The sequence below is a fragment of the Lontra canadensis genome, unplaced genomic scaffold (assembly GCF_010015895.1).
Source record: "Lontra canadensis isolate GAN:19392208 unplaced genomic scaffold, GSC_riverotter_1.0 scaffold4, whole genome shotgun sequence".
Lineage (NCBI taxonomy): Eukaryota > Metazoa > Chordata > Mammalia > Carnivora > Mustelidae > Lontra > Lontra canadensis.
In genome coordinates this window covers 13,383,364-13,408,966 of record NW_022630998.1, presented here as the reverse complement: position 1 = coordinate 13,408,966, position 25,603 = coordinate 13,383,364, and the positions used below count along the sequence as shown (strand labels likewise).

At 38.2% G+C, this 25,603-nt stretch overlaps 1 protein-coding gene across 19 annotated transcripts in view; it reads left to right on the top strand.

Moving 5' to 3' along the window:
• The window catches only part of PAM (peptidylglycine alpha-amidating monooxygenase), a 278,000-nt gene that overhangs the window by 222,345 nt on the left and 30,052 nt on the right, over nt 1–25,603 (top strand). For 6 of the 19 annotated variants that reach the window (XM_032845671.1, XM_032845663.1, XM_032845654.1 and 3 more), the window contains exons 15-17: nt 1,214–1,297; nt 10,527–10,856; nt 20,212–20,341. In XM_032845671.1, the coding sequence (XP_032701562.1) occupies nt 1,214–1,297; nt 10,527–10,856; nt 20,212–20,341 (544 nt within the window). The remainder of the gene's footprint in view (nt 1–1,213; nt 1,298–10,526; nt 10,857–20,211; nt 20,342–25,603) is intronic. The other 13 variants (XM_032845704.1, XM_032845688.1, XM_032845680.1 and 10 more) reach the window with 3 other exon arrangements.

The following is a 25,603-nucleotide window of genomic DNA, read 5'->3' as shown; positions in this document are numbered from 1 at the left end:
ATAACTGTACTGAAATTTGTTCAGATTTAAAGTGAATTATTTTGATATTGGATGCACTATTTGAAATACATGCCTTTGAAATAATTTGAGTTATCTTAGAATACATTTTGAAATACTAACATATGTGATAAAGTATAGAATGAGACCACCGTTTAGTGGATGTGCCTTATAAAATGGTAAGTTTCTATGGAAACTGAGGTTGATCTGTTTTCATTTTCAAGTTATTTGAGTTGATCAAGGGACACATTGAAACTTCTGAAAGATTAGAAACCCAGAGGTTTCATTAGCAGAAAAACCTTAAATGTTAGGTTTAATCTCTTCTTTCCAAATGAGATTTAAGAGATGTCATGTATACCTAAAAACCACATCCTTTAAAACGCTTTCATATTTTGCCATTCACTTATTCTTTCAAGTTTGATGATATATGTTTATAATATTAAGAAGTTTAAATATACCCAAAGCCTTACTGGTTCCAGAGAAGAATTCTGTGGACACAGAAGAAATTATTTTCTTAGAGTTGGTGTTTTATTCTACTTATGAATTAAAATCCTGTAAAGTGATTTTACTTCGGAGGAAAAATATATTCTTCTGACCGAACTTTCATACTGCAGAAAATAGGCTATGGCATTCCTATGTTGAAATTAGTGGGCCCATGAAAATGTCACCTGCTAGGTTATGTGAAGGCAGACAACTAACCAAAAGCCATTTCAGTGTCCAGTGTAGCCCATATATTATTCTGCGGGGCTTTGTGCACTACTAGCCTAGAATTTAAAGAGAATAGAGAAATATACCAAGTGCATATTTGTGCACATAGTTTAATTGGTTCGCTAATGAGATCAATCTATCTCCTTGCAGTATACAGGACAGATCTACTCATTACTGAGAGAGTATCCCATTCTTCTCAGAGTTGTTTGTTTGCACAAAATGTGTATTTGTATTAATTCTCTGGGGAGATAAATTGGCCAGGTAGCTAATAAGAGGGCTCTAATTATTCAAACAAATTATGCCGCCACATGTGCTGATTTTTAAGTAAGCCCCCCAGCTCAACCTTTTGCCTTAGTTTGGTGCTCTGGCCAGTACAATTTATGTGCAAGTACTCCGCCAGCTTATATCGATCCTTTAAATATTTTAAATCCCCAATAAATAAAAGCTGTGAGTCATTTCAGTTGTGCTAGCCACAAGTTAACAGACGGCATCTATGTTGGTCACACAGAGGATGTCAGACCCCCACTGGAAATAGAACATTTGTGGAGCAGGAAGGAAAAGACCTCAAACGTCAGAGGACATGTACTCAAAGGCAAGTTCTGTACCCATCAGTGGCTAAATAATATAGTTCTGCCTGGATAACACAAACGATATTGTTTTTACTTCCTATCTTAATACACTGGAAAACATGTAGGAAGATAAAGGTCAAGATGTGCAATAAATGCTCTGTTGGGAAGAAGGGATGACTTACTAAGGTAGTAAAAGAAAGATGGCGGTAGGGGCACCTGGGTGGCTCAGTGGGTTAAAGCCTCTGCCTTCGGCTCAGGTCATGGTCCCAGGGTCCTGGGATCGAGCCCCACATCAGGCTCTCTGCTCAGTGGGGAGCCTGCTTCCTCCTCTCTCTCTGCCTGCCTCTCTGCCTACCTGTGATCTCTATCTGTCAAATAAATAAATAAAATCTTTAAAAAAAAAAAAAAAAAAAGAAAGATGGCGGTAAAGATATTCATATGCTATAGGCTGAAAAAAATTTTTTTTTCAGCCTATAGATTTTCTCCTGCTGTGCTGTGTTCTTTTTCCTGCCATTATTTATTTATTACTCTGTTTCTCCAGGAGGACCAGAAGTTGGGGGGTATTTGTATTCTAGTTACAAAAATAATTATCAATTTTTGTCAGAATATTAATCTTGATTGGAGATTTTACAAGTTTAAAAGGAATAGCTGAGTTATATGAATCTACGTAGTACTTACAAACACTCTTACCTCCTACAGTATCCTTATCTGTATTTGCTTCCTGAAGAACAAAATCTGGTGTAAGGCTCCGGTATCTCAGACTTATCTCAAAAGATGTAATTATGAGAGATACCAGAAGAGCCTCATTATATGACAACTTTCTGTCAGGTTGTCCTGGATCATGCAACAATGGGACATATTTTTAATGAAGCTTTAATTAAGTCTGTGGGGGTTTCATTTATTTATTTATTTATTAGATTTTTATTTATTTATTTGACAGAGAGAGAGAGGGAACACAAGCAGGGGGAGTGGGAAAGGGAGAAGCAGCCTCCCCATTAAGCAGGGAGCCCGGGATCGGGGGCCAAGCCAAAAACAAAGCCACCCAGGTACCCCAACTGTGGGGAGGTTTTTAAAACATAATGCTTATTTGACTGATTTGCTAAATCATATTATTTAAAAAGAAATAAAATTTACAGAAAAATCTGAAGAAGCTAATAAAATTCATACATCATCCCTAGGAATATGGGTATATATGTACATCTCAGTGTGAAAAATATATTATCGACACATTATTTTAATAATGTTTAGAGCATGTGTGCATAGTTTTGCGTCCTGTTTTTTAAATACTATATACCTGTTTTTTAAATTCTATATACCGGTATATATATTATATACTATATCCCAAACCTCTCCTCCAGCTATAAAAATCATTGGCAAGCGTGGTTTTTATTGCCTGCATATTATGTGTCTATTCCTGCCCATACTGCTTTGAGACTAGCCTGTTTATCTGTAGGTGAGCTAACCTGTGATTGAGTTGATTATGTCTGCCTCCAAGCAGAAAAACACTAGTAGATATTCACAATGAACTGAAACATTACTATCCTTTGAAACCATTGTAAGTGAAGAATTGCCTGGGTCTGTAAAAATACAATAAGCTAAACAATAAAACTCAATTAGACATTGATTCTAAGGGAAGGAAACAAATCCTGGGAGACTATATTATAAGAAGGGTGGCATTGAGGTTTTCCAGAGCAGACACAGAAACACATCCTCTACTTATAGTTGGCCCCATTTAGGAAAATAAAGTGTGTTTTATAAGTTCTCTTTATTTCTTAGGCATCATGATTTCTTATATCTGTTCACTCTACCAGTGATACAACCCAAGCTTTCTGTCAGCATTGTTTGGGTAAAGAATAGGTTCTGAAACCAAGGTTTACCAGCTTCAGGCAAGAATCCATGCAGCTACTATTAGGAGTTCTGACTTTGGGTGTTTCTCTCCCTTATAATCCAAGGTAAAGGTGCAGTATTGAAATTTATGTTAGTTGTGTTGAGAAGATTTGATGTCTTAAAAAAAAAAACTCATGGCAGAGCTGAAAGTCAAAATCTACAATAGCCGTTTCCTTGTTATTGTACATTATGCGCCAGACAGCATTTCTTTTGCTGCAGAAAGGGCCTTTAACATGTTTTATTCAGTTTGCTCCAAACTCTTCTCATTGTAGTCTTTGTGCCCTCATATTATCAATCTTTCTACTCAAAGGTCAGCACGAGTGGCTATATTCCCAAGGCAGGGAGAATATGACAAAAATATAATTTGTAGAGGGAAAACACTCCATGACCCCAGATAGTTAAAGGTCTTCAGACACCTTCTGTGAAACAGAATAATTTCACAGTGGTTTTATGCTAACAAAAATGAATTACCATTGGCATGTTTTATCAAATAAGCAGAATCAAGGGAACACAGTTGCAAGTTAAAAAGACCATAGTCTACTGTGAACGTTTGTTAAAGTAACCGTTGGTAAACCTCTTCTGAGAGGAGTGATACAAAGGCTAGACTTAGTAACTCAAATTTCTATTTCTTTGCTTTGTTCAAAATAGAACACTCCCTTCGTTCCCTAATAAAGTACAAGTGGTTTTAGTAGCACCTTCTTGGCTAATTCCAAAAACCCACAATGACACTTTGTTGTTTGAAAGAGCATACAATTCTTGTTTGTATTCCCATTCACTAAAAATTTATCAGTTCATTATGATTTACGAGCAGCTCACAAGTCTTTATATATTGAACTCATCTATCAAACACAATTCTAAATACCCCCCAAGGCTCTGGGAAGCTGAGTGGATGCTGTTTTGAATTGGCTTCCTAATCTCAGAATAGGCAGATGAGAACGATCATTTATCACACAGTTGTGCTTTCTGATATACATCTGTGTGCGTGGTAGTTGCAAAACCCATCATCTGCTAACTTCCCCTTTTCTATATTTGTCTCCTTTGTTCAATTCAGTAAAAGAAACAAATAATAAAGTTTTGCTTCATTTGCGATCCTTGAGCTGGTCGTCATGATCATGTTTTATTTCACGAACCCTGGTAGGATCAATGTTAGTGATAAGTCAGCAGTTAATAAACCGAATCAACTGACCAGAGGGGAAAATCAAGTAGGACTGAGTTATAAACCAAAATATTAAAATCTGAAAAGAAACGCTTCTATTTTTCCATTCCTCTTCTCTCTCCCTCATTAATTAGTTATTAGGTTCCATGTTGCAGTCTCATTAGCTTGGTTATTTGGCATACGTTATCAGTGGCTAAACTGCTGATGAACATCCTATTCACTTCCCAGGTACCACAGAAATCATAGAACAATAACAAAAGTTGTTTGTTTTAGGTAATAAAGTCCTAGTGACACGTGGGGGAAATGGGACTTCATATTCTGAAGCTTACCACATTGATCCTGATCATTTTTTTTAAATGCCTCCACAATTAAGTTTTTACACTGTTTCAAAGTAACTTATTTTTTTATTCAATAATTTTGAAGCATTTTATTAAAAAAAAAACCCTCATGGGACAATTTTTCAATGTATGTTTTTCTTCCAATTTATCTCACCATATTCTGGAAAGTAAACCAAAGACATTTTCATGTTGATGGCAGAGAATAGTGAATGGTCCCTACTAACTAGAAAAATGCCCATTGAGTCACGAAGTAGTTAATGGAAGCCCACAACTTAACGAATTGGGAGTTGAACTGGTAGTGTTTCAGATTTTCTCCTACTGTGCTGTGTTCTTTTTCCTGGCACGTTAGCTGCTACCACAGTTATGTTTTCCAAATCCAGACCCACGCAGTCAAATTACTTAAAAGAACTAGAACATTTCTGGGTTTTATAAGATAAGAATCAAAGTTTGAGTGAGAAAAAGCAAGAAATGGATTCACTGCAACCTAAAATCATCAAAGAAATATTTTTATTGCTATTGATAGCAGAAGCAAAGGGTGACATTTTTAACAAATTATTATTCATTGCAGATTAATTTACTGAGTATCTGCTGTGATAAGAATAGTACTAATCATTGGAAATATGACAGTGAGGAAGAAATGAGAGGATTTTTAAAAATTTTTTCACATATGGAGCGCCTGGGTGGCTCAGTGGGTTAAAGCCTCTGCCTTCAGCTCGAGTCATGATCCCAGAGCCCTGGGATCGAGCCCTGTGTCAGGCTCTCTGCTCAGCTGGGAGTCTGCTTCCCTTCCTCTCTCTCTGCCTGCCTCTCTGCCTACTTGTCATCTCTGTCTGTCAAATAAATAAAAATCTTAAAAAAAATTTTTTCACATAAAGTCGTATTTATCCCTTGCCACCTGTCCCTTCCGAGATAATTGAAATAATCAAAAAAAAATTTTAGAAAATCTTACAGAATTTGATCAGACATGTAAAGGATATTGCCAATGAAGTGAAAACTATTGAAGAGACGGAAAAAATTTCTACTTTTTCAAACCATTATTCTTTAGGCCAGTTTTATGCAAGTCACTATGTTACATAGATATTGACTAGTTTACAACCATTTTACATTATAATATGAAGAAGACAGGCCAGGAAAGGACAAAAAGAAACATGCTCTGTTAAAGAAGATACCCAGCCCCTGGCCTCAGAAGGCAGTTAATTTAAATAGAAAAATAAATAAATATAGTACGATTGTCAGGTCCAAGGTAATTTCACAGGAAAGGTTCTATTGGCCATTATAGATTTTTTTTTTTTTTTAAAGGGGGGGGGGGGGGCAACCTGGATCCAATAAAGTGATCAGTTAGAAGGTGGGCCCCTCATTCATGTTGCTCCTTCAAATCCCAGTTCCACTTCCTCTTAGATGTGCAGGTTAGTCCTTTACCATTAATTTCCCCATCTAAAATGAGGACAAGGGGTATTTTGCAGGTATTAAATCTATTCAGTTGTATAAAGCAACTCAGCAAAGTAATTAGGTAATGCTAAACTCACAAACCATATTAGCTATTACTATTATTATCATGTATAGTTTATAGAGTACTTATTTATCTGTTATCTCTGTCAACAATAGGTAGGGTAACTATATATCCAAGTTTTTCCAGGATTGTCCTAGTTTATGCCTAGTATAAATATTAAACAATACCCTTTCTCTTCTCAAATATGTCCCAGGTTGGGAAATAAATTACACGGTCATTTTAGCAGTGGGATAGCAGAATAAAATTAGCAGAATAAAATTAGAGAAGAGCACTATGGAATACATAGGTGGAAAGAGCTGAGAAAAGGCGGGGGCATATAACCAAGGAGCGTCCAGGTTGTCGGCTCCCATTGCAAGTCAGTTCCACAGAGGTAGGCCAGCTTTATACCATTACAGACAGATGATGACATTGAAGGCAGGGATAAAAATCGGTTCTGAGGAAGGGGAGAAGACCGACCAGATGATAAGAATCCCAAATGAATCATGGTAGTAGGGAGTGAAAAAAATGACACTGACATATCAGCGTTGACAAATCAGTTGACTTTGTGATTCACTGGTGACAGAGGGTTGAATCCAGCTTTCTGGACTGATTGACCCAAGACACTTTTCATCATCAAGAGAGATAGCATAAAACGGGTGAAGTCTGAGGAGGAGATTAAGAGCTCAGTTTTAGACATGTTGAGTTCAAAATTCCTGTGAAACAGACATCCAAGTGGAAATTTCTAGAGGGTGGTTTTAGCTATCAATTTGGTAGTAAGAGAGCTCCAGATATGAGAGTCATTTGTCTGGAGGCAGCTGCTGAAGACTGGGGAATGGCTGATATTTCTTGATAGGAAGGGACCTTTACCAGGGGAAGAAACGATGCCAAGGATAGACTTCAGAAAACACCAGCATTTTCATATTCTGGGCAGAAGAATAAGAGAAAGCAAAGAAGACAGGCGGAAAAGATCTAGAAAAAATGTTATAAGAAGAGAGTTTCTGAAGGGACCAGTGGGTCAGTATGAATGTTCTCTTGGCTTTGGCAACTAGGAGCTCTTGAGCAACTTGTGAAGAAGTCATACAGGTGTGAAAGAAGATGTGGAAGCAGATGCCTTTGGCCTCGGATATGAGGAAGGGTAAAGTGCCCTTGCACTGCCCAATACGGCAGACACTGGCCACATGTGGCTATTTAAAATTGGTTATACATTAGTTGGAAACAAGTAAAATTAAAAATTAAATTCCTCAGTCACGCTAGCCACATTACAAGTTCTCCATAGCCCCGTGTGTCTAGTGGCTTTCATGTTGGGCAACACAGGTATAAGGATATTCCCATGATTGCAGAAAGCACCGTTAGACAGTGCTGGAATTGTTAAAGGAAAGGGAAGGCAGAAAAGTTTGAAAGATGTAGTGTGTCTGAGGAAGGTCTCTCTTGCCTCCGTGGCCGCTCAAGATAATTGCAGAGTGAGTGTGCTTTTAACCTGAGTCAAGCATTTGGCAAAGAATTTGTAATAGAAAAGAAAAGAAAGGAAAGCATTTGGGAAAGGCTCCGGAGGTACTGGGAGGGCTGGCATCCAGAACACTGGAGTGGGAATATTTGTCCAAAAACAGAGAGAGAGAGAGAGAGAGAGAAAGTGCAAGTACCACTTTCTTTGGTAAAGCTAGGAAGCAAATCACTACAAAGCCACAGTGACTCGGTGAGAACGTATAGGGCTATAAATTTAAAGGAGCTTTTTTTTATTATTATGAAAATCCCAATATTTAAATACGAGATAAGAACTGAATTTTTAAAAAAATTTTAGGTAAACTACAGACTGAAGCAGATGCACGTGCATGTTGCAACTAGAGATTATTTCTTTTTTGCTGGTAATTATAATAGTTACAATTTGGCGATACCTACTTTAGAATATACACTGGACTGGGCTTTTTACTTCTTGAAATGCACAAAACAATTCTGAAAGGTTGTATTAATTCATTATCTTTATAATGTTAAGTAACTTGTTTAATGGCACAGAATAGCCACTAAGTGTCGGGGTTGGATTCAAACACTCCTGGGAAATACACACCAGACATTGTAACAGTAAAAATTCAGGGGAAGACCTGAGTGCTTAGGAGCACAGAGCTGAGACCCCTAATCTGACCATCAAGGTGCCAAGGAAGGCATCTTGGACGTAAATGACACTGAAGTAAGATCTGAAGGCTTAGGAGCTAGTTGGTTACTGGGGAGAGTGTGTCCCAGGAAGAAGAAACATCTAAGAGTTGACATTCAAGGAAGGGGAAGCCATGTAGCTGTACTGTAAACTGAGAAGAAAGAAGGGACTCTTGAGAAATGAACCCGGGGCAGAGACCACACAATTTCCTCTGTTTATTTTCTCCTCTACCCATTGCACTTAAGGTTAGATATATATGGCTTGGAAAAATACTTAACATTTCAGGATTTCATCTACCAGTACCCCAGAAGATAAATTCTCTGCTTTGCGCCTAAGGATGTTGGAGATAGTCATTTAGTGGTCTCTCTCTCTTTCTTTCTCTCTCACATGTAATCTCCGTAAATGAGATGCAGCCCTGCAGCTTTGTTTTCATAAGGCCAGTGCAGCCTGTGTGCAGCCAAACCCATTACATCGCTAAAGTTTGTTTTCCTAACCCAGTGATCATTGTGAATGACAATTTCAAAGGGACCGGAGCGCTGTGCATTTTCTACTTCATCACTGCTCTTAGATTTTTACTGACACACCTGAGTAACTATGCAGAGTGGCGAGTCTGCATTCCTCCATCAATATTAGCCTAATGACATGGATTCAAGTTTTCAAATGCTGATTTGTGTCTGTCCTTGAAATAATCTTTTGTTTTATTTTCAATATATGTGTTGCACTGCACAACAGCACATTAAACTATGTATGTTTGGGGGGGTGGGGGGGGCCAGAAGAATTTAGCAGAATGGATTAATTTCTTTCCTGTGAGGCCAAATGCCACCGTGGCCTAACAGATTTGGTTGAGTTGTAATTTGCTTTGTTCATTTTACTGAGATTGGCCCTATTACTTGGTAATTATTTTTTGATTGAAGATTTCACCTGGGATCAGCTGCTTTCATGGGCAAGAATTGAAAACCTACTTTGAATCATTAAACCAAGGTATTTGTAAACATGACAGGATCTCTTAGCATCATTTTGGAAAGACCCCACATCCCCTTGTACCAGTTTTTAAATCATATATTCTTCAGTGGAATGTGTCATAGTTAAACCAGTTATCATTTTCATTTCCTACTGGTCATAAAAATAAGATTTTGTAAATGTTAACTGACCATGCTATAAATGTAATTAAAATTGAAGCAATAGTACTCTGTCGTCATAACTGATTTCATTAGCAGCACTTGGAATAGGGTGAGGAATAAGTAGAAATGAGTGTTTGTTACCTTTGGGTTTGGCTTAAAAAAAAAAGCAGATTCATGTTTCTACTGAGAATGTAAACATGTTTCCCATTCACATAGTTGATATAAATGGACTTCAAACCATAGATGTAAGTGATGAGGGTTCAAATGCTTTATGAAACTTCCATGGTCATATTTTATATCTGTCATAATGCTTTATAAATCATTATTGTTGTGGAGTTATGTTATCATATCCAAGTTTACTTTTTAGTATAGAAAGACATAAAATATATTTTAGTGATGAATCATTCCAATGATACTAGTTTATTAAGGTCTTCTCTTTTGTTTGAAAGTAATTTAGAATATTCTTTTCTTGCAAAATTATTTTTCTGGAATTTGTTCATTTCTTATTTAAAATGAAGAACGGTAGCTACTTACAGGAGCACAGCCAACAAAATAATAGCAATAAAACTTTGGTTTTCCAATTTCCAAAAAGATGCGTATCTGTTACATTTCTTGTGTTTTATAGCATATGCTGAAAAATATACATTTAATTTCTTGTACATTATCCTCTAGTAAGCTTTGAAAGACAACTTCAAACGGTTTTCCCTGAAGGTAGCTGGTTCCTGATGTAGCTGTTGATAATAGCTTTAGAAATCTGATGAACCCTAACTTCCACATTAATTCAGCTCTACTGTGAAAACCATTTATTGAAATATGCCATGCAATCATATATGCATTGTTTTGTTTCCACTAATATGCAAATAGAGGTAATCTGGTGTTATTGGCTCCTGAGATAACAGAAGGAATAGGTGGTATATGAAGTGAAATGGGAAGCATATTATTTTTTTTTTTATTGTTCTGGAAAATCGTTTTTCCCCTCCTGCTTGAACATCTGAGAGCAGCCTTCTTGCTTACTTATTATGCCAAATCAAGAGATGGAATCCTTAAAGCACAGAATTTTGTAAATTTTGCAATCCTACCAACCCTCCACTCTTTGTCTTCTCTTTTTTCCACAGGTGATTTCTATTCCCTACTTTCCAAGCTGCTAGGAGAAAGGGAAGATGTTGTTCATGTGCATAAATATAATCCTGCAGAAAAGGCAGAATCAGAATCAGAATCAGACCTGGTAGCTGAGATTGCAAACGTAGTCCAAAAGAAGGATCTTGGCCGATCTGATACCAGAGAGAGTGCAGAGCATGAGGAGAGGGGCAATGCTATTCTTGTCAGAGACAGAATTCACAAATTCCACAGACTAGAGTCTACTTTGAGGCCAGCAGAAAGCAGAGTTTTGTCATTACAGCAGCCCCTACCTGGTGAAGGAACCTGGGAGCCAGAACACACAGGAGGTGCGTTTAGGACTTCTTTTAAAGAACGAGTTGTGGAGTGCTACAATCCACATTAGCAAAATCTGAAGGGAATAAAACTGAATGGGTGAAAAAACTTACCATCAATAGAACTCATCAGGAAAAGAAAAAAAAAAAACTCAGATATGAGTTATTAGATACTACCTTTGAGTTTTTGTTTTGGTCCAATACTACATAAATTTGGTGTCCATTCAGTCTCTGAGCCAGAATTACTAGGACCAAAAATATCTAGATCATGCTGGGGAGGGTGGCACATGAAATTCAGGGTAACAAATTCTTACCAAATTGGTATTCTCTATTTTCCTCGATGGAAAGCAACTGAAAATTCACCACCTGATATATAAAATCTTGGTGTATGAAATGCTTATATGCTACCTTCTTTTAAGGTAATTAAGTTCCTTGCAAAGTAATGTTACGCTTCCAGCATTCTCTTCCAATTGACTTGTAAAATGGAACCATTTTTATGACTTAGATTTCTTAAGCTCCATTATCAATTACTATCTTAATTGGAAAATTGAGTAGTTATTTCTGAGGGGACCTCCAGCAAGTCAGAACCTTTCAGATTTATCTTTATTTCTAACCAGGACTGGCTTCTGTACATCAGAGGACAATACCTTATTCCCTTCGGGTTTCTCTACCAGCAAGCTATGGCTGCCTCACCTTTGTCTTTAACTGTGTTGTGGCCTCTGTCGTATTGTTTGTTTCATGTTACTTGCTAATGTGGAAAGCCAAATAATACAGCATGTGGAGATCATCTCTGAAAAAGTAACGGGTATGGGGGCGTGGCAGCTGTCCATGCGTGGGCTGGAATGGCGCTGGCTGCCGGCTTGGTGTTTTCAAATACAGCTTTGCAGGAAGCCATAAATTATTCAACACCCAGCTGATTTTTATTTATAATTGAAAAAAATTAGCAGGAGGTGCCTTTTGCTCACACAGAAGTTTCAAACCCTGTCCATTGGGACTGATCCAGCAGTTTCTACGGGATGTTAACTGGGACCCAGGTTTTTACATCTTCATATTTAAATCGGATCAGCCCTGCTCTCACTTCTTCTAAATATATCTAATGAAACTGTTTCTCAAGAGGGGGTCCCTGAACTGCATTGCATCGGAACCAGGTAGAGTGCTTATGAAAAATCTAGACTCCTGAATCCTATGAGAGAACAACGAAATTGACATTTCTGAGTGTGGTGCCTAGAAAATCTGCAGTTTTTCATGCCCCTATCCATCTCATAAATTCGAGTGTCTTCCTGAACCCCCACATGAAAGTATAAAAGGCAGAAGGGCCTCTTTGGTGAGAACACAATTCTGTTCAAGTGTGAAATGTTAAGAGTTGCAGCCCATTCATTCCATGACTTCTCTCTGTCACTCCTGAATTTGAAAAAATGTGGTAATTATTGATAGGTATCCTCAGTGTCCATTGTAGAATCATCATTTGACTTAAAGTACTGTATTCCTAAAACCTGTTTAGCTTTTCTAAGGAAGAAATATTTAAAACAGGGGCGCCTGGGTGGCTCAGTGGGTTAAGCCTCTGCCTTCAGCTCAGGTCGTGATCTGAGGGTCCTGGGATCAAGCCCCACATTGGGCTCTCTACTTGGCAGGGAGCCTGCTTCTCCCTCTCTCTCTCTGCCTGCCTTTCTGCTTACTTGTGATCTGTCTGTTAAATAAATAAATAAAATCTTTTAAAAAATATATTTAAAATACCCCAAGTACATTTACTTGCTAGATCTCCTACCTTATAGGGTGGTCAAAATGACAGTACCCAGGGAGAAAATGATTCTGCATGATCTGGGTCAGAAAATTCCCTTTGACTTTAAATATGTGGGTAAATGTCACAGAGTTAAATAAAACAATGAGTCATAGAAACATACAGCATGAATCCTAATTATAGAAAGGAAATGTGCATGTATTTCCTTTCTGAAAAGATTTATTTTAGTGTTACATCACTACCCTGATTCAAAAGCTTTTTAAGCATTAAATTAAAAATAGCGAAACTCATTTTTAGGTAAGCTATTTCTGAGTCTTTTTCTTTTCAATTTCCTTTCACCATTTACCATAACACAATGTAATAGCTAACCTTAACTGAAAATGTTTCATTCCTTTGTGTAAGCCAGAGAAAGACCTATCCTCAGGAAGCTTCCATTTGTAAAGAAGAAAGTAGGAAGTTATTAGCATACAGTACCCAAATAAAATATATTAGTAGTCTAATACATGTGTATTTCCTAGGGTATAAATAAGGGGAATAAATTTGATGGATAATTTTCCACTGTTTTTCTCACACCCTTTCTTTACTTCAGGCAAAACTGAAAATGGGATCGTAATTGTCTGGAAGAATTAACTGTCTCCCTAAAATGTCCAATGTGCTGTAAGGAATTATATTAGCTTCAAAGAAGAAGGTGGTTTCTCATATGAGATTATTACTAAAACGAAAATGTAAGGCTATCATGTTGCTCAATATTATAGCTCATTCTCATTTCATATATCTTTGAGACCTATTTTAATTTTCAGAAGATACTGAAGCCTAGAGAAGTTAACCCATTTCAGTGAGGTCACAGTCTGAATTTAAAACTGGGGCTTTATGACTGAACTTAAAAGTAGAATGTGCATTATCTGGTTCCTTACACTTCATTACCATTGTGCTCAAAATACGGGGTTAATTGATTTGCCCAGCTCAGATACACGTTCCCAGAGCTCTGGACCATCACTGCTTAGAGGCTGGAGAGTTCTACTCAGGACCCCGTTCTGATGTCCATCATTCATGGCATTAGTGCACCCCAATGCAGGGGCATTTTATGCTGCAGCACCTGAGATTTCATTGACTGGACCATATTTTGGAACTGTAGTAAAGTAATGAATTCCATCCAGCTGATTTGAGTGGTCAAAGGTGAAATATTGATCCATTCAAAAATCTGGATGTGACTGTGTGTGGTAGACCCAGGACTACCTGAGGGACTGCCTGTGTTCTGTGGAACACAGAAAGTACTCAATAAACATTGTAATACATTAACAATAATTATGGTTATAATTGCCACCATTAATGTCACGTCAGATTGAGATTTCAAAATTTTAAACACCAAAGTAATAGAACTAAATATTAATTACTTTAACTTAAGCAGCACCCATGAGAAAATTTTCTTGGAATGTGTAGGAAAGCTGTAAAATTTGGCACTCCAATTTGATAAATTCGGAAAATGACTTGGCAGTGTTCTACCATAATGGGAGTCTGTGGCTCTTGAAATCTCTGATCACTTATATCAATCTGCCTTGATGTTTACTTGTTATATATGATATACAGTTGTGAAAATATTCAGCTAGGTAAACTGAGAAGCAAATACAGTCCTTTCTACACTTAACATCATTGGTTTCTACCATTAGTTTGATATCTGTATGAAACAATATTAGTAGGATGGGTATAAAATCTTAGTCTTTATTCTCGTTGCCTTCTGGAAACCAAAACATTGAAAAATAAATTTAAAACTACAGATTGCTATTTTTAATGGCAGATTTGATTGAAGTATTATTTGCTAGCATACCGAAGCCTGACTCAACATGTATTGGATACCTCTGGACATCAAAAAATAATATCTGCATTTGTGTGATGCTTCTTATCAGTTAAGAGAACTCACAGCCTCTTTAAATACACTTATGAATATTTGGATTTTACTTAATTTCTATGGACACCTTTTAGCTCACTCAGAGTTCACACTTTCTAACATATTTCAGTCATATGCTTACCTCTAGGTTCACATTTTATAGGATCCCCAGGGTAAAATAAAACATTCAATCGGCTGAATTTTCTCTCTGGAGGGAATAGTGAAATAATAAAAACACATACAGCCTTCCCTGTGAGCCAGGGTAGGTGTTTTAGATGCATTAACTTATTTAATCCCCATAACAACCTTATTTATAAAAACATTTAGAGAGGAAGAAACTGAGGCATGGAAAGAGTAAGTCACGTGCCTTAAGAGCCATAGCTCAAGGAGCCACAATTCAAAGCCAGTCAGACTTGCTCCATGTCTTGGTTTTTAACCACTTTGTTATTCTGCCTCTCACAATAACAAAATAGATAGACGGATACATACATACATACATACACACATAATAGGAAGGCCAGAGGGAAACATGATGGCTGGTTTCTGTCCAATCATCTCATCATCTCATCTACAATTATAATAACATTAGGTGTAAATTACTTTTTATTTAAGATTTTTTTTATTTTATTTGAGAGGGAGCATGAGCCGGGGGGAGGGGCCGAGGGAGAAGCAGATTCCCTGCTGAGCATGGTAGGGCTCAATCCTAGAACCCTGGGATCATGACCTGAGCCGAAGGCAGACACTTAACTGACTGAGCCACCCAGGCACCCCTAGGTGTAGATTACTTTTGATCCTGCTTTCTCATTCAGTATCCAAACATTTTGACCAAGTTGAAGATCTCATTTGCAAGTAAATTTTAAGAAGAAAAGAAATTCTGCTAGTGCTTTTGAGCCCTAGTTATGTCTTAATTCTCTTCCCCCACTTCATCCCCATTAAATGAAACATTATAATTTAAGTCTTGTTTTCTTTCTGACTTGAGTATAAATATTTCTCCTATAGTTTCAGTTAATTATAGTTACTGCTGACACTTCTGATGAATAACAGTCCCTGAACAAAATAAGGCATCTTTTCCTCACTAGATGAGAATTTGCAAGTATAGAAAAAGCCACCACTACCCTCTGTTCTTGTTGAAGCTGTCTATGTGATTTCATCAGGGTCTTTTACTTAAATTAAGTGTGAAGAGCCTCATTCCACTGAAGTGAAGTCACAGCTCTGGGTTTGAAATTATATTTTTTCTCAACTTTATTTAATTCTGTTCATTCTTCTGTAACACAGATGAATGAATGCCCTTTAAAATGCTTATTAATAATTTCATATGAAAGCAGCACTGATCACGAACATTAATCTCTCTCTGGGAGAGGCGTAATTCATTAATTACAGTGATTTATTGATACAATTTTAATAGTAATGTTTTTTTTTCTGAAATTAGTAACTTTTTTCCTAAATATACAGCTGGAATATGGCTGCACATCTACCTTTATAACGCATGTAAGAATTCTGAAATAATCTTATCAGTTGACATCTGAATTTAGAGCAACTGACACTTAGATTTGGGAATGGTTTGCCCAAGGTCATGTATAAGAAATTTGTATTAATTTTCAAATTAAAACTGGAAGGCTACAGCATTAGTCATACACTGAATCACTTCATAAATGAAGGCTGAGAGAAATCCAAACTCTAATTTTTAACTTCTCCGTGATGGAAAATGCTACATTTAAGTTAGAACCCAAATATATTTTATCATATAATTTCCTTAATAAGGATTTGGAATATATCTTAATTGTGGATTAGAAAATAATGATCCTTGATATTGATGACTAAAGTCTGGCCCAAGCCTACAGTTCCTTTCCTGTGAAATGAGAAAATGACGTGGGAGGGGGCCCGTGCTCTACTAGCATTCTGTGATTCTCATGTAACAATGGACAGGTATTGGAAGAACCTCGGTATCGATTCCATCTACACGTACCACCGGTCCTAAATGATTGTCTGGATTCTTGATCACTTAATCTTAAAAGGCACAGCCTTTAACCATCTCATGATGAAAAAGATGGTGACACCGGAAGCAAAAACAACAGTTAACCAAGCTAACCTTCACAGAGGAGAACATGAACTCAGTTTTCCTTTAACCATTTTAGAACTTCTAATTAACACAGGGATCTAGAGAATTTTGAGGTCTTGGGTAGGTAATCCTGAGAATTTTGAGGTTTGGGGTAGGTAAACTTAATAAATATTGTATGATATTTGAAAATAAAATTTAAAATAATATATAATATTATATAAATAATATATATAGAAATGACATATGAAGAAAATATAATCTCTCCAAAAATTTGCCATGCACAATGTAGTTCTCCTTGGCATTGACTCAGTACTAAACAAGCCAGGTTGTCATACTGTGTTAACCTTCTTATTTCCTTACATATTATCTTACTGTTTTGAAAATTCACCAGAAGTATACATTTTAATAAGTACATTCTAGATATTTACACTGCTTTTCCTTCTTGAAAATTGTGACGAAATAGGCTATTAACAACTTAGTGCTTTTTGCAGACTTTTGAGTGCTTACCTAAGGTCAATAATTATCGGGATCATTCATAGCCAGATTGAAGCTTATTACACAAAATTTCCAGTATCTTATGAAATTTACATTTGTCCCCAGACAGTATAGTTCTTTTGGACACTGCATAGTATTTGTTATCAGAATTAGTATTTTTGGACCTTCCCCAGTACCTAGTTACCAATGCTGCTGCTGAACCCTTGAACAGAAATGTTCCAGGAAATGTGATATTTTTTTCTTTTCTTTAATGAAAATAATTAACCCGTTATCATTTTTATTGAATCTCTTAACAGTGTCTTCAGCACAGTGCTGGGGGTAAAAAAGAGATAGTACAAGTGAAATATAAGATGCTAACGGTGTTTAAAAGCTACCAACATAGACAAGTGGAGCCTGGGTCAGAGAGTTCTGTCTAGTGCATCTCTTAGGCTATTGCAATGGGCCAGACCCTGCATAAGAGCTGGTGAAAATAGTAAATACGACATGATCCCTGCCCCAAGAAATTCCATCTGGTTGCAGTGGTTCTGGGCTCTGAGAATCGGATGAAAGCAATTCAATATCTCTGTTGTCACGAGGTTCCATGTTTCCTGGAAGCCCTTCCGGACTCTTCAGGAGCTGGTCAGTGAGCACAGAATGATGGACCACCGAATGGACAAGCTGTAACCGAGATGAGAATGGATGACATATAACCTGAGATTCAAGCAACTTTAAAATAATTTAAAGCATGTTCTTTGGGGAATGATTTATCCATCTGTGGATCTATTTAGACATACCTAATTGTTGGGCTTATACCACTATCTTCAGATTTCACTTTCAAAAACACAGTTTTAATCGTGTCGCCCCATGCTTAAAAACCTTTCAGGGGCTCCCAGTTGCCTGGAGCAGCAGTTTGCACCCTTTTTTTTCCCTATTATGACAAGTGTGATAGATGGTGAATGTTACTCATCTGAGCAGCCCCATTCACATCCACCGCTGTGCCCAGAACTGTTTGCAAATGTCAGTGTGTCAGCTGTAACTGTCCCCGCTTCTCTTCAACTCCAGAAGGCGTATCAGGACACGTGAGTGAGAATGACATTCTCGATGCACTCCAATATATTTCAAAAGTAAATTATTCCCAAACTCAGTGCTTTACTCCTACTAATAACATACTTGCAGCAAGCCTCAAAATGATTCATGGTAGAGATCAAGACACCACAGCTCGGACTTAACATTAGTTCATTATTAAATCCATATTCCCTCGTGTGATCTAAGGTACATTTTCCAGTCCAAGCTCTCCAGGTCAGTTGATCTTGCCTGCTGCTCCCCTTGCCCCACCTTGACACACACAGGTATCTTTCTAGATTACTTAAAGATCTTGAAACATTCTGCGACTGTAAACATCCTCACTTTTGATCTTTCTGACCGAAATATTCTCTGCCCACTTCTGCACTCAGTGAACCCCCATTTACCTTTAAGTGCAAACACTTAAGGGTTTATTTCTCTGGGAAACCTCCCAGGTCTGACCTTCACCCTGCCCTCTCCTAGCCAAGCTCCAGGAAGGATTAGGGACCCTCTCCTGTGTCCCAGCACCACATCCTGTCATAAGTATTTGGTTCCTGTTTTTTCTCATTTTTTTTTTAATTTAAAGATTTTTATTTATTTTTTTGTCAGAGAGAGAGCGCGCGAGAGTGAGCACAGGCAGATAGAGTGGCAGGCAGAGGCAGAGCGAGAAGCAGGCTCCCTGCTGAGCAAGGAGCCCGATGTGGGACTCGATCCCAGGACTCTGGGATCATGACCTGAGCCGAAGGCAGCCGCTTAACCAACTGAGCCACCCAGGCGTCCCAAGTATTTGGTTCCTGGTTTTTTTTTTCATTTTAATGTTCACGTTCTTCAAGGCCAAAACCCGTATTTTATTTCTTCGTGTTCCCAGAATCTAGCATAATGCCTTGTATAGACAGTATACTTATGGAATACTTGTTGAAGATGCTTCAGCAGAAGTTGTAGGCAGAACCGACCTAGGCATTCACTTGAGCTGTCACATTAATTTTTACTAAAGAAAAATGAAATGTGCAAGGGTAAAGAGACCAAATGAAGTGATACTCTTTCCGTAATTACAGTTGAGAAAATTACTTCGAAGTGTTCATTCTCACACCAACATCCTTTCAAGCTCACGGAAGCTGATTATGCAGGTCCTGGGCTTCCCTTCCTTCCTCCAGTCTGTAATGCCTGTCTCTAAGGATTTCAATGCCTGTTGCCACATCCTACAGAAGATGGGAAGGAGAAGTGAGACTCGAACTGCTGCTTTGCTACTTCTCGGCGTCTCTGTTGAAGCATTCGGGAGGGGAAGAAACATTGACACTGATACAGTAGATTTCACAGTATCTTCCTAACTTTAAGCCTCAGTTAGTATTGCGCGTCCATATAGCACGCCTCTTTATTCACTAGCACATTTATAAAAGGAATTAACACAAATAAGCCCAGGTGTTCTCTAAGTATAAAAGCATTCTGATCAGAAATGAAAATAACTTGGAAATCGTCCAGTCACAAAGTTTCTGTTAATGTTCCCCTTCTCCTATGGTAGGAAACAGTGAAATGCAAGCAATGAAAGAGTGTCTGTCCGTTCCCATTGTTACAGGAACACTCACGATCAGAGGAGTAAGATCAGTATCTCGGACAGGTTGCTTGTGCAGGAGATAATTAGTCATGGCTTATTATAGGGTCGCGTGTGTATCAAACATCCAGAATTAACAGGAATTAGATACCACACACACACACACACACACACACACACACACACACAGGCTTCTTGCCCATGCTTGCTATTTATTCACGTGTAAAAGCTTTGAATTAAAATGTTGCCATCCCTGTTGCCATGTTCCCCCAAAATACAATTTTTAAAGAAGAATCTTGTCCAGCAGAAAGCAGTCTCAGATTTGCTCTTTCATGACCTAAGGGAAGGTGTTTTTACAGGCATGTCATCGACAGGAAATGCGGGCATATGGTCCCCAAACCAGTTCACAGGCCTTTCCTTGATCTCACATCTCAGGAAGCTGGCCGGCATGTGCATGTGGTGCGTTGATATAGAGCACGGCTTGATTTTGTTTTCCTTGCATCTAGTGACAGTACTGCATGAGTTTCTCATAACCACGGTGAATCTTCATGAGGTTACACTAGCTTTCCTTCTTATACCAAATGTATGGATTTATCTTTTTAGATTTCCATGTCGAAGAAGCCCTGGGTTGGCCTGGAGTATACTTGTTACCAGGCCAGGTTTCTGGGGTGGCTCTGGACCTTAAGAATAACCTGGTGATTTTCCACAGAGGGGACCATGTCTGGGATGGAAAGTAAGTACTATTTTTCCTTCGAGGAGTAAATGAAAACACACCGAGTCCGAGTCACTTTTTGTTAAACTAAGAATAACAGTAAGAGAACTACCAACGTTCTTTTCAAACTTGATTTTTGTGAGCAAACCACATTTATTCTTTTAACACATGTCTTTGATAAGTAGCAGAAAGGAAGTCTTGTGCATTTTAAAACAAATTAAAATAGTTTCACAGTCGAGTTTATGGAAAGAAGGCAGTAACAATCTGTGATCCCACATGCTTACCATTTTCCTCCTTCCTCCTTGAAGCTACCTTCGCATTCCTAAGGAGAATAATATTAAAGGCAGTTAGGACAGTACGTTGTTGAGGCATTTCAAGACTTCAGAGAAGGTGCATCTTGAGAAATGATCAACTAAGTAAAGTTATTAGTTGACTACAGTGAAGCATTTTGTTATTTCTGTGTATATGCTACATAAAGAATCATTCTAAGCCAGTTGAACTCTCCTTTTCCATTGAACTGCTCCATGGCGGTGATCACCATTGGCCTTCACATTTTCATAGAGATTAATTTTATTATTCAAGTTTTCTCTTTATAAGAGTATCAAAGACTTAAGGTCTAATTCCCCTGCTTTTCCCTCTGGGTTTCTCTTTCCAACCTTTTATTCCATGTTCCACTATCTTCTTGGATGGATTTTTGGTAAAAATGTCTATATAACATTTATTGTTTACTTGTGGGCCTGTCTCTGTTCTAAATGTTTACATAAATCACCTCACATAGTTGGGCACTCTTACTATCACCACCATTCACATTTTCCAGATGAAGGAACCAAGAGAAGGTAAGTGTTTGGCCCATGTGTCAGAGTTAGCAAGTGGCAAAGCCAGGCTTCAGTTTCTTTCTGTCTGACTCCAGGGTTGGTCCAGGTGCCCACCCTGGGATACTGCCTTTTATGGGATTGGAAGTACATTCACATGATGATATTTTTAAAAGCTTGGTCCAAAATTTAGCAGGTTGTGTCACTTCTCCTGGGTAATGAATATCCATTTATTCATTTGTTTTTATCACAAATTTACACATGAAAATAAATCTTCAAATATCAATTAAGTGTCATGAATCTTCTCCATTCAGGTGTACAGCTGTAGGGTCTCATTTGGAAAATTGAGGACCTACAAGATCTGTTGTATTTCTCTTCCATTCTCAGAGGTACTGACTAAGATCGTGTTAATGCTAAGCCTGCCCTGTGGCTACACATGGATGGGATTTTCTTTGTGCAGGTGAAGAGGGAATTCAGGCAGCATTTCAAAACAGATTGCTAGCTTTGTTTTGTTTAATTGTCCTTTCCAGTTGTCACACTTGAAAATGGAATCTGAGAAGGAAATCACTTTAGAGTTCAAAGCAATCGAACTCAATATTCCTATTCATACATCTCTGTTACATCGTCTTAGTCATTATTGAACATCTAATGGTATTTTAACAAGTGCTTTTAAAAGCAAACTATTTCTATTCATTGTAGCATATTCTTCTTTTTAATGAATATTGCTACATTTTCTGCATGGATTTCTAGCCACATTTTACCAGAGGAGAAAATTACAGCGTCATTTTCTCCCATTGATACTGTTTCAGCTGGATAAAGCTAAGTTGGATAAAGTCCAATTCTCTATTTTAATGTGAGACTCATTCCAAGCAAACAGCCCGGGCTGCAACAGTTTAATAGGAGAAGGGACCAGTATGGGCCAGGTTGGGGTAGAAGATGAGGACACAAGACTATGAGGTAAGAGCCACAGAAGAACATTTTCTGTGACTTATATGTTAGTCCTAGCTAAAGAGCTGCTTTTTCCTGGCATCAAGCTCTCATCTAGATAACCAGTATCATGGGTAAATAGATTCCACTTTCTTTGCCAAAGCCCTGGTGTGTTTATCCTGATAAATGGCACCAAGAAATGGTGTTGTTAAAAATGCAAGACTTCTTCAGAGCAGATGCACTGATTTAACTCATTAAGTCTCCGTTTCTTTCTTACTCATCTTTATCTTTCAGATGTAAGAATTTTGTTCTCTCTTTTTCGTTGTGTCTCTCCTGTATTGTCTGTTGGCCTCTAGCAGGCTTTTCAATCCATACTTGCCAGGAAATTCTCTTCTGGAACTCACTTCTCTGCTTTTAATCACTGTCTGCTTTATTATTCTATGAGGAGAATTAGAAATGGATTTGGATTTGTGGGTTCCATTCCTTGAACCATCATGCATGGTCTTCCTTCATGCATAAGTCACATTATATATAATAGACAAAGTACGGTTTTTGTTCTCCCTCATTAAATATTCAAGGTTTGTAAAAAAAAAAAAAAAAAAAAAAAAAAAAACCACCTTCCTGAAGAACTTATGACATCCTGGTGAGAGACAACCCACATTAACAATTGGGTGGAAATTGCATTCTTGTTGCTACCACTGTTTGAAGAGAGTAGTGAGAAATCCTGTATTCATCTTACTCGGAATTTTTCCCTTCCTGATATTTCCCGTGTTCCCAAAATTAAAGTTTCTGTAAGGCCAGACTTGCTCTAAATCAAATCTAAGCACTCTGTATCCCCTAATTTTATTTTTATTTTATTTATTTATTTATTTTTGACAGAGAGAGACACACAGCAAGAGAGGGATCACAAGCAGGGGGAATGGGAGAGGGAGAAGCAGGCTCCCCACCCAGCAAGGAGCCCAATGCGGGGCTCCATCCCAGGATCCTGTGATCATGACCTGATTCAAAAGCAGAAGCTTAACAACTGAGCCACTCAGGCACCCCTCCCCTAATTCATTTTTTTTTTTAAAGATTTTATTTTTTTATTTGACAGAGATCACAAGTAGGCAGAGAGGCGGACAGATAGAGAGAGAGGTGGAAGCAGGCTCCCTGCAGAGCAGAGAGCCCGATGTGGGGCTCGATCCCAGGACACTGGGATCATGACCTGAGCCGAAGGCAGAGGCTTTAATCCACTGAGCCACCCAGGTGCCCCCCTCCCCTAATTTTTATGATGTGACTATTCTTTAACTATCAGGCAGCGCTTGGCATTAACATTCCACAATTAATATAGTACCCAGTGCTCTTTGATGTCATCATATCAACTGTTTTTGTAAGTACTGTTGCTCCTCATCTCTACCTGATTTCCCTGATCACCCCTTACTCTTCTATAAAACCATGCTAATTAAGCATGGCATCCAAACTGAAATAATAATAATAACGACCATTTAAGCTCCTGAAAGGTGATTGTCACTCCCTTTCTCTGTCTGATTTCCATTTTCTTCCCAGTCTGCCCCTTAATTTCAATATGGCTACTTTCAGAAGCTTCTAGCTGAAAGAAGAAATGCCTCTTACCAGCAGGGTGTAATGAAACTTTTAAGAGCCTTTGAGTCTGTCCTGGTGTTAGGGCAGCATGACAGCTGGAGCTCCTTCAAGTTTAAATGCCTCCCAGCAGGAGTTGGGTAGCTCCTGCCTGGGAACAGCTGTTCCTGGGTCTCTGTCTTAAAATCATGACTACTGTCAAGTCTTCTCTCTTGGCCTTTCTTTTATTTCTCTCAGCTAGGGTTGTGGTTCCACTAGGCAGGACTCACATCACATACCCACTTAACCAAGCCATGGGTTTTACCCCTAATTTTTAGGTGTTAAAAACTGTTTCCTTTATATCATTTATTATGTTTCACATGAAGTTGGAAGGGATATTGGAAGTTGTATCACTTGGCATTCTTTCAATAAGAGAGAAAACCAACACAAACTAGCTTAGGAAAAGAGGAAATTTATCAGTTCGTATAAGTGAAAACTTCAAGGATATGGTCATCCAAACAACATCACCCAGATCCGTTTTTTAACACATTTTCCCCTGGTTGGTTCCATTCCAGGGCCCTGAGTGATCCCTCTCCCTGTTTTCAGCCTCGGAATTGCATTATCACATACTAGTCTCACAGAAGAGATAGTCTATGTCCCTGACAGGTCAACAGAAAATCCTTAAATTGAGTCTTTTAGCCTATTTTTTGGTGTAACTTAGGTCACATTTCCTCCATCTCCAAACCAGTCACTATGGCAGAAGAAGGAAATCCACTCTTTGGCTTTGCCTAACATTTTTGTACTGTCCCTGGAATTTGGAAGTAGAGTTGACATCATCGGAAGAAAATTGGCTGAGAGTGAGCCACGGAATGTTGGATCAACCAAACAAACATGGAGGTTTCATCAGCACAACGTGGGGCAGTAGACACTGGGCACCCAGAACAGTAAATGTGCACCAGAGAGCTCACCTCCCTCTTCCCACCAAATGCAGATGCCTCTTTACAAGATCTTCCAAGTCATCCAGGGCTTGAACTCTCAGTGCCAGGAAATTCCCTACGATAGGAGACATCCTTTCCAATTATGGGACTCTTCTAGGTGTTATAAAGTTCTTCATTATGTTAAACTCAAATCTGAGTCTTCTAACTCTACCTTCATGACAGCCTAACACAGGATGAACTTACTCCCATTTTCCATGTCAGTTCCTTACATATTTTTTTTTAAAGATTTTGTTTATTTATTTGACAGACAGAGATCACAAGCAGGCAGAGAGGCAGGCAGAGAGAGAGAGGAGGGGAGGAAGCAGGCTCCCCGTTGAGCAGAGAGCCTGATGCGGGGCTTGATCCCAGGACTCTGGGATCATGACCCGAGCTGAAGGCAGAGGCTTTAACCCACTGAGCCACCCAGGTGCCCCAGTTCCTTCCATATTTGAAAGAAATCTTATCTTCTCAAGACTAAATATCCCCAGGCCCTCAACCAGTCTTTATGCTGACATGATACTGTCATCTGAAGACACTGATTTCTCATCCTTCTAAGATGTTTGGTTGGAAAGTGGCCACAATACCTCATCTGTTACCGGATCAGCAGTGCAATTATTGTCCTTTAGATATCTATGAGTGTAAAAGGATTGTATTCACTTTTATTCAACGGTCATCTCACCTTGTTGCCATGTGTTGAGTCTGCTAGGATCTTCAAATATATTTCATAAAATTGTGCTCAAGTTTTAAACTTATGTGGTGTTTTTAAAATATTGAATTCAGGACTCTATTCCAGTTACATTTCACCATGTTAGATTTAACAATTTACAGGTATTATTATTTTATTCTTAATTAACCAGAGAACGAGCTGTCCCTCCCAGCCTTGTATCAGGTCTGTTTGATGAGCACACCTTCGGTATCTTCATAAATGTTCCTCATAAATGTTGTTTGTAAGATTTGAATAGTTGAAAGGCTGACTTAGCAAGGTTTGTTCTTGGAGATGTGGTGTTCTG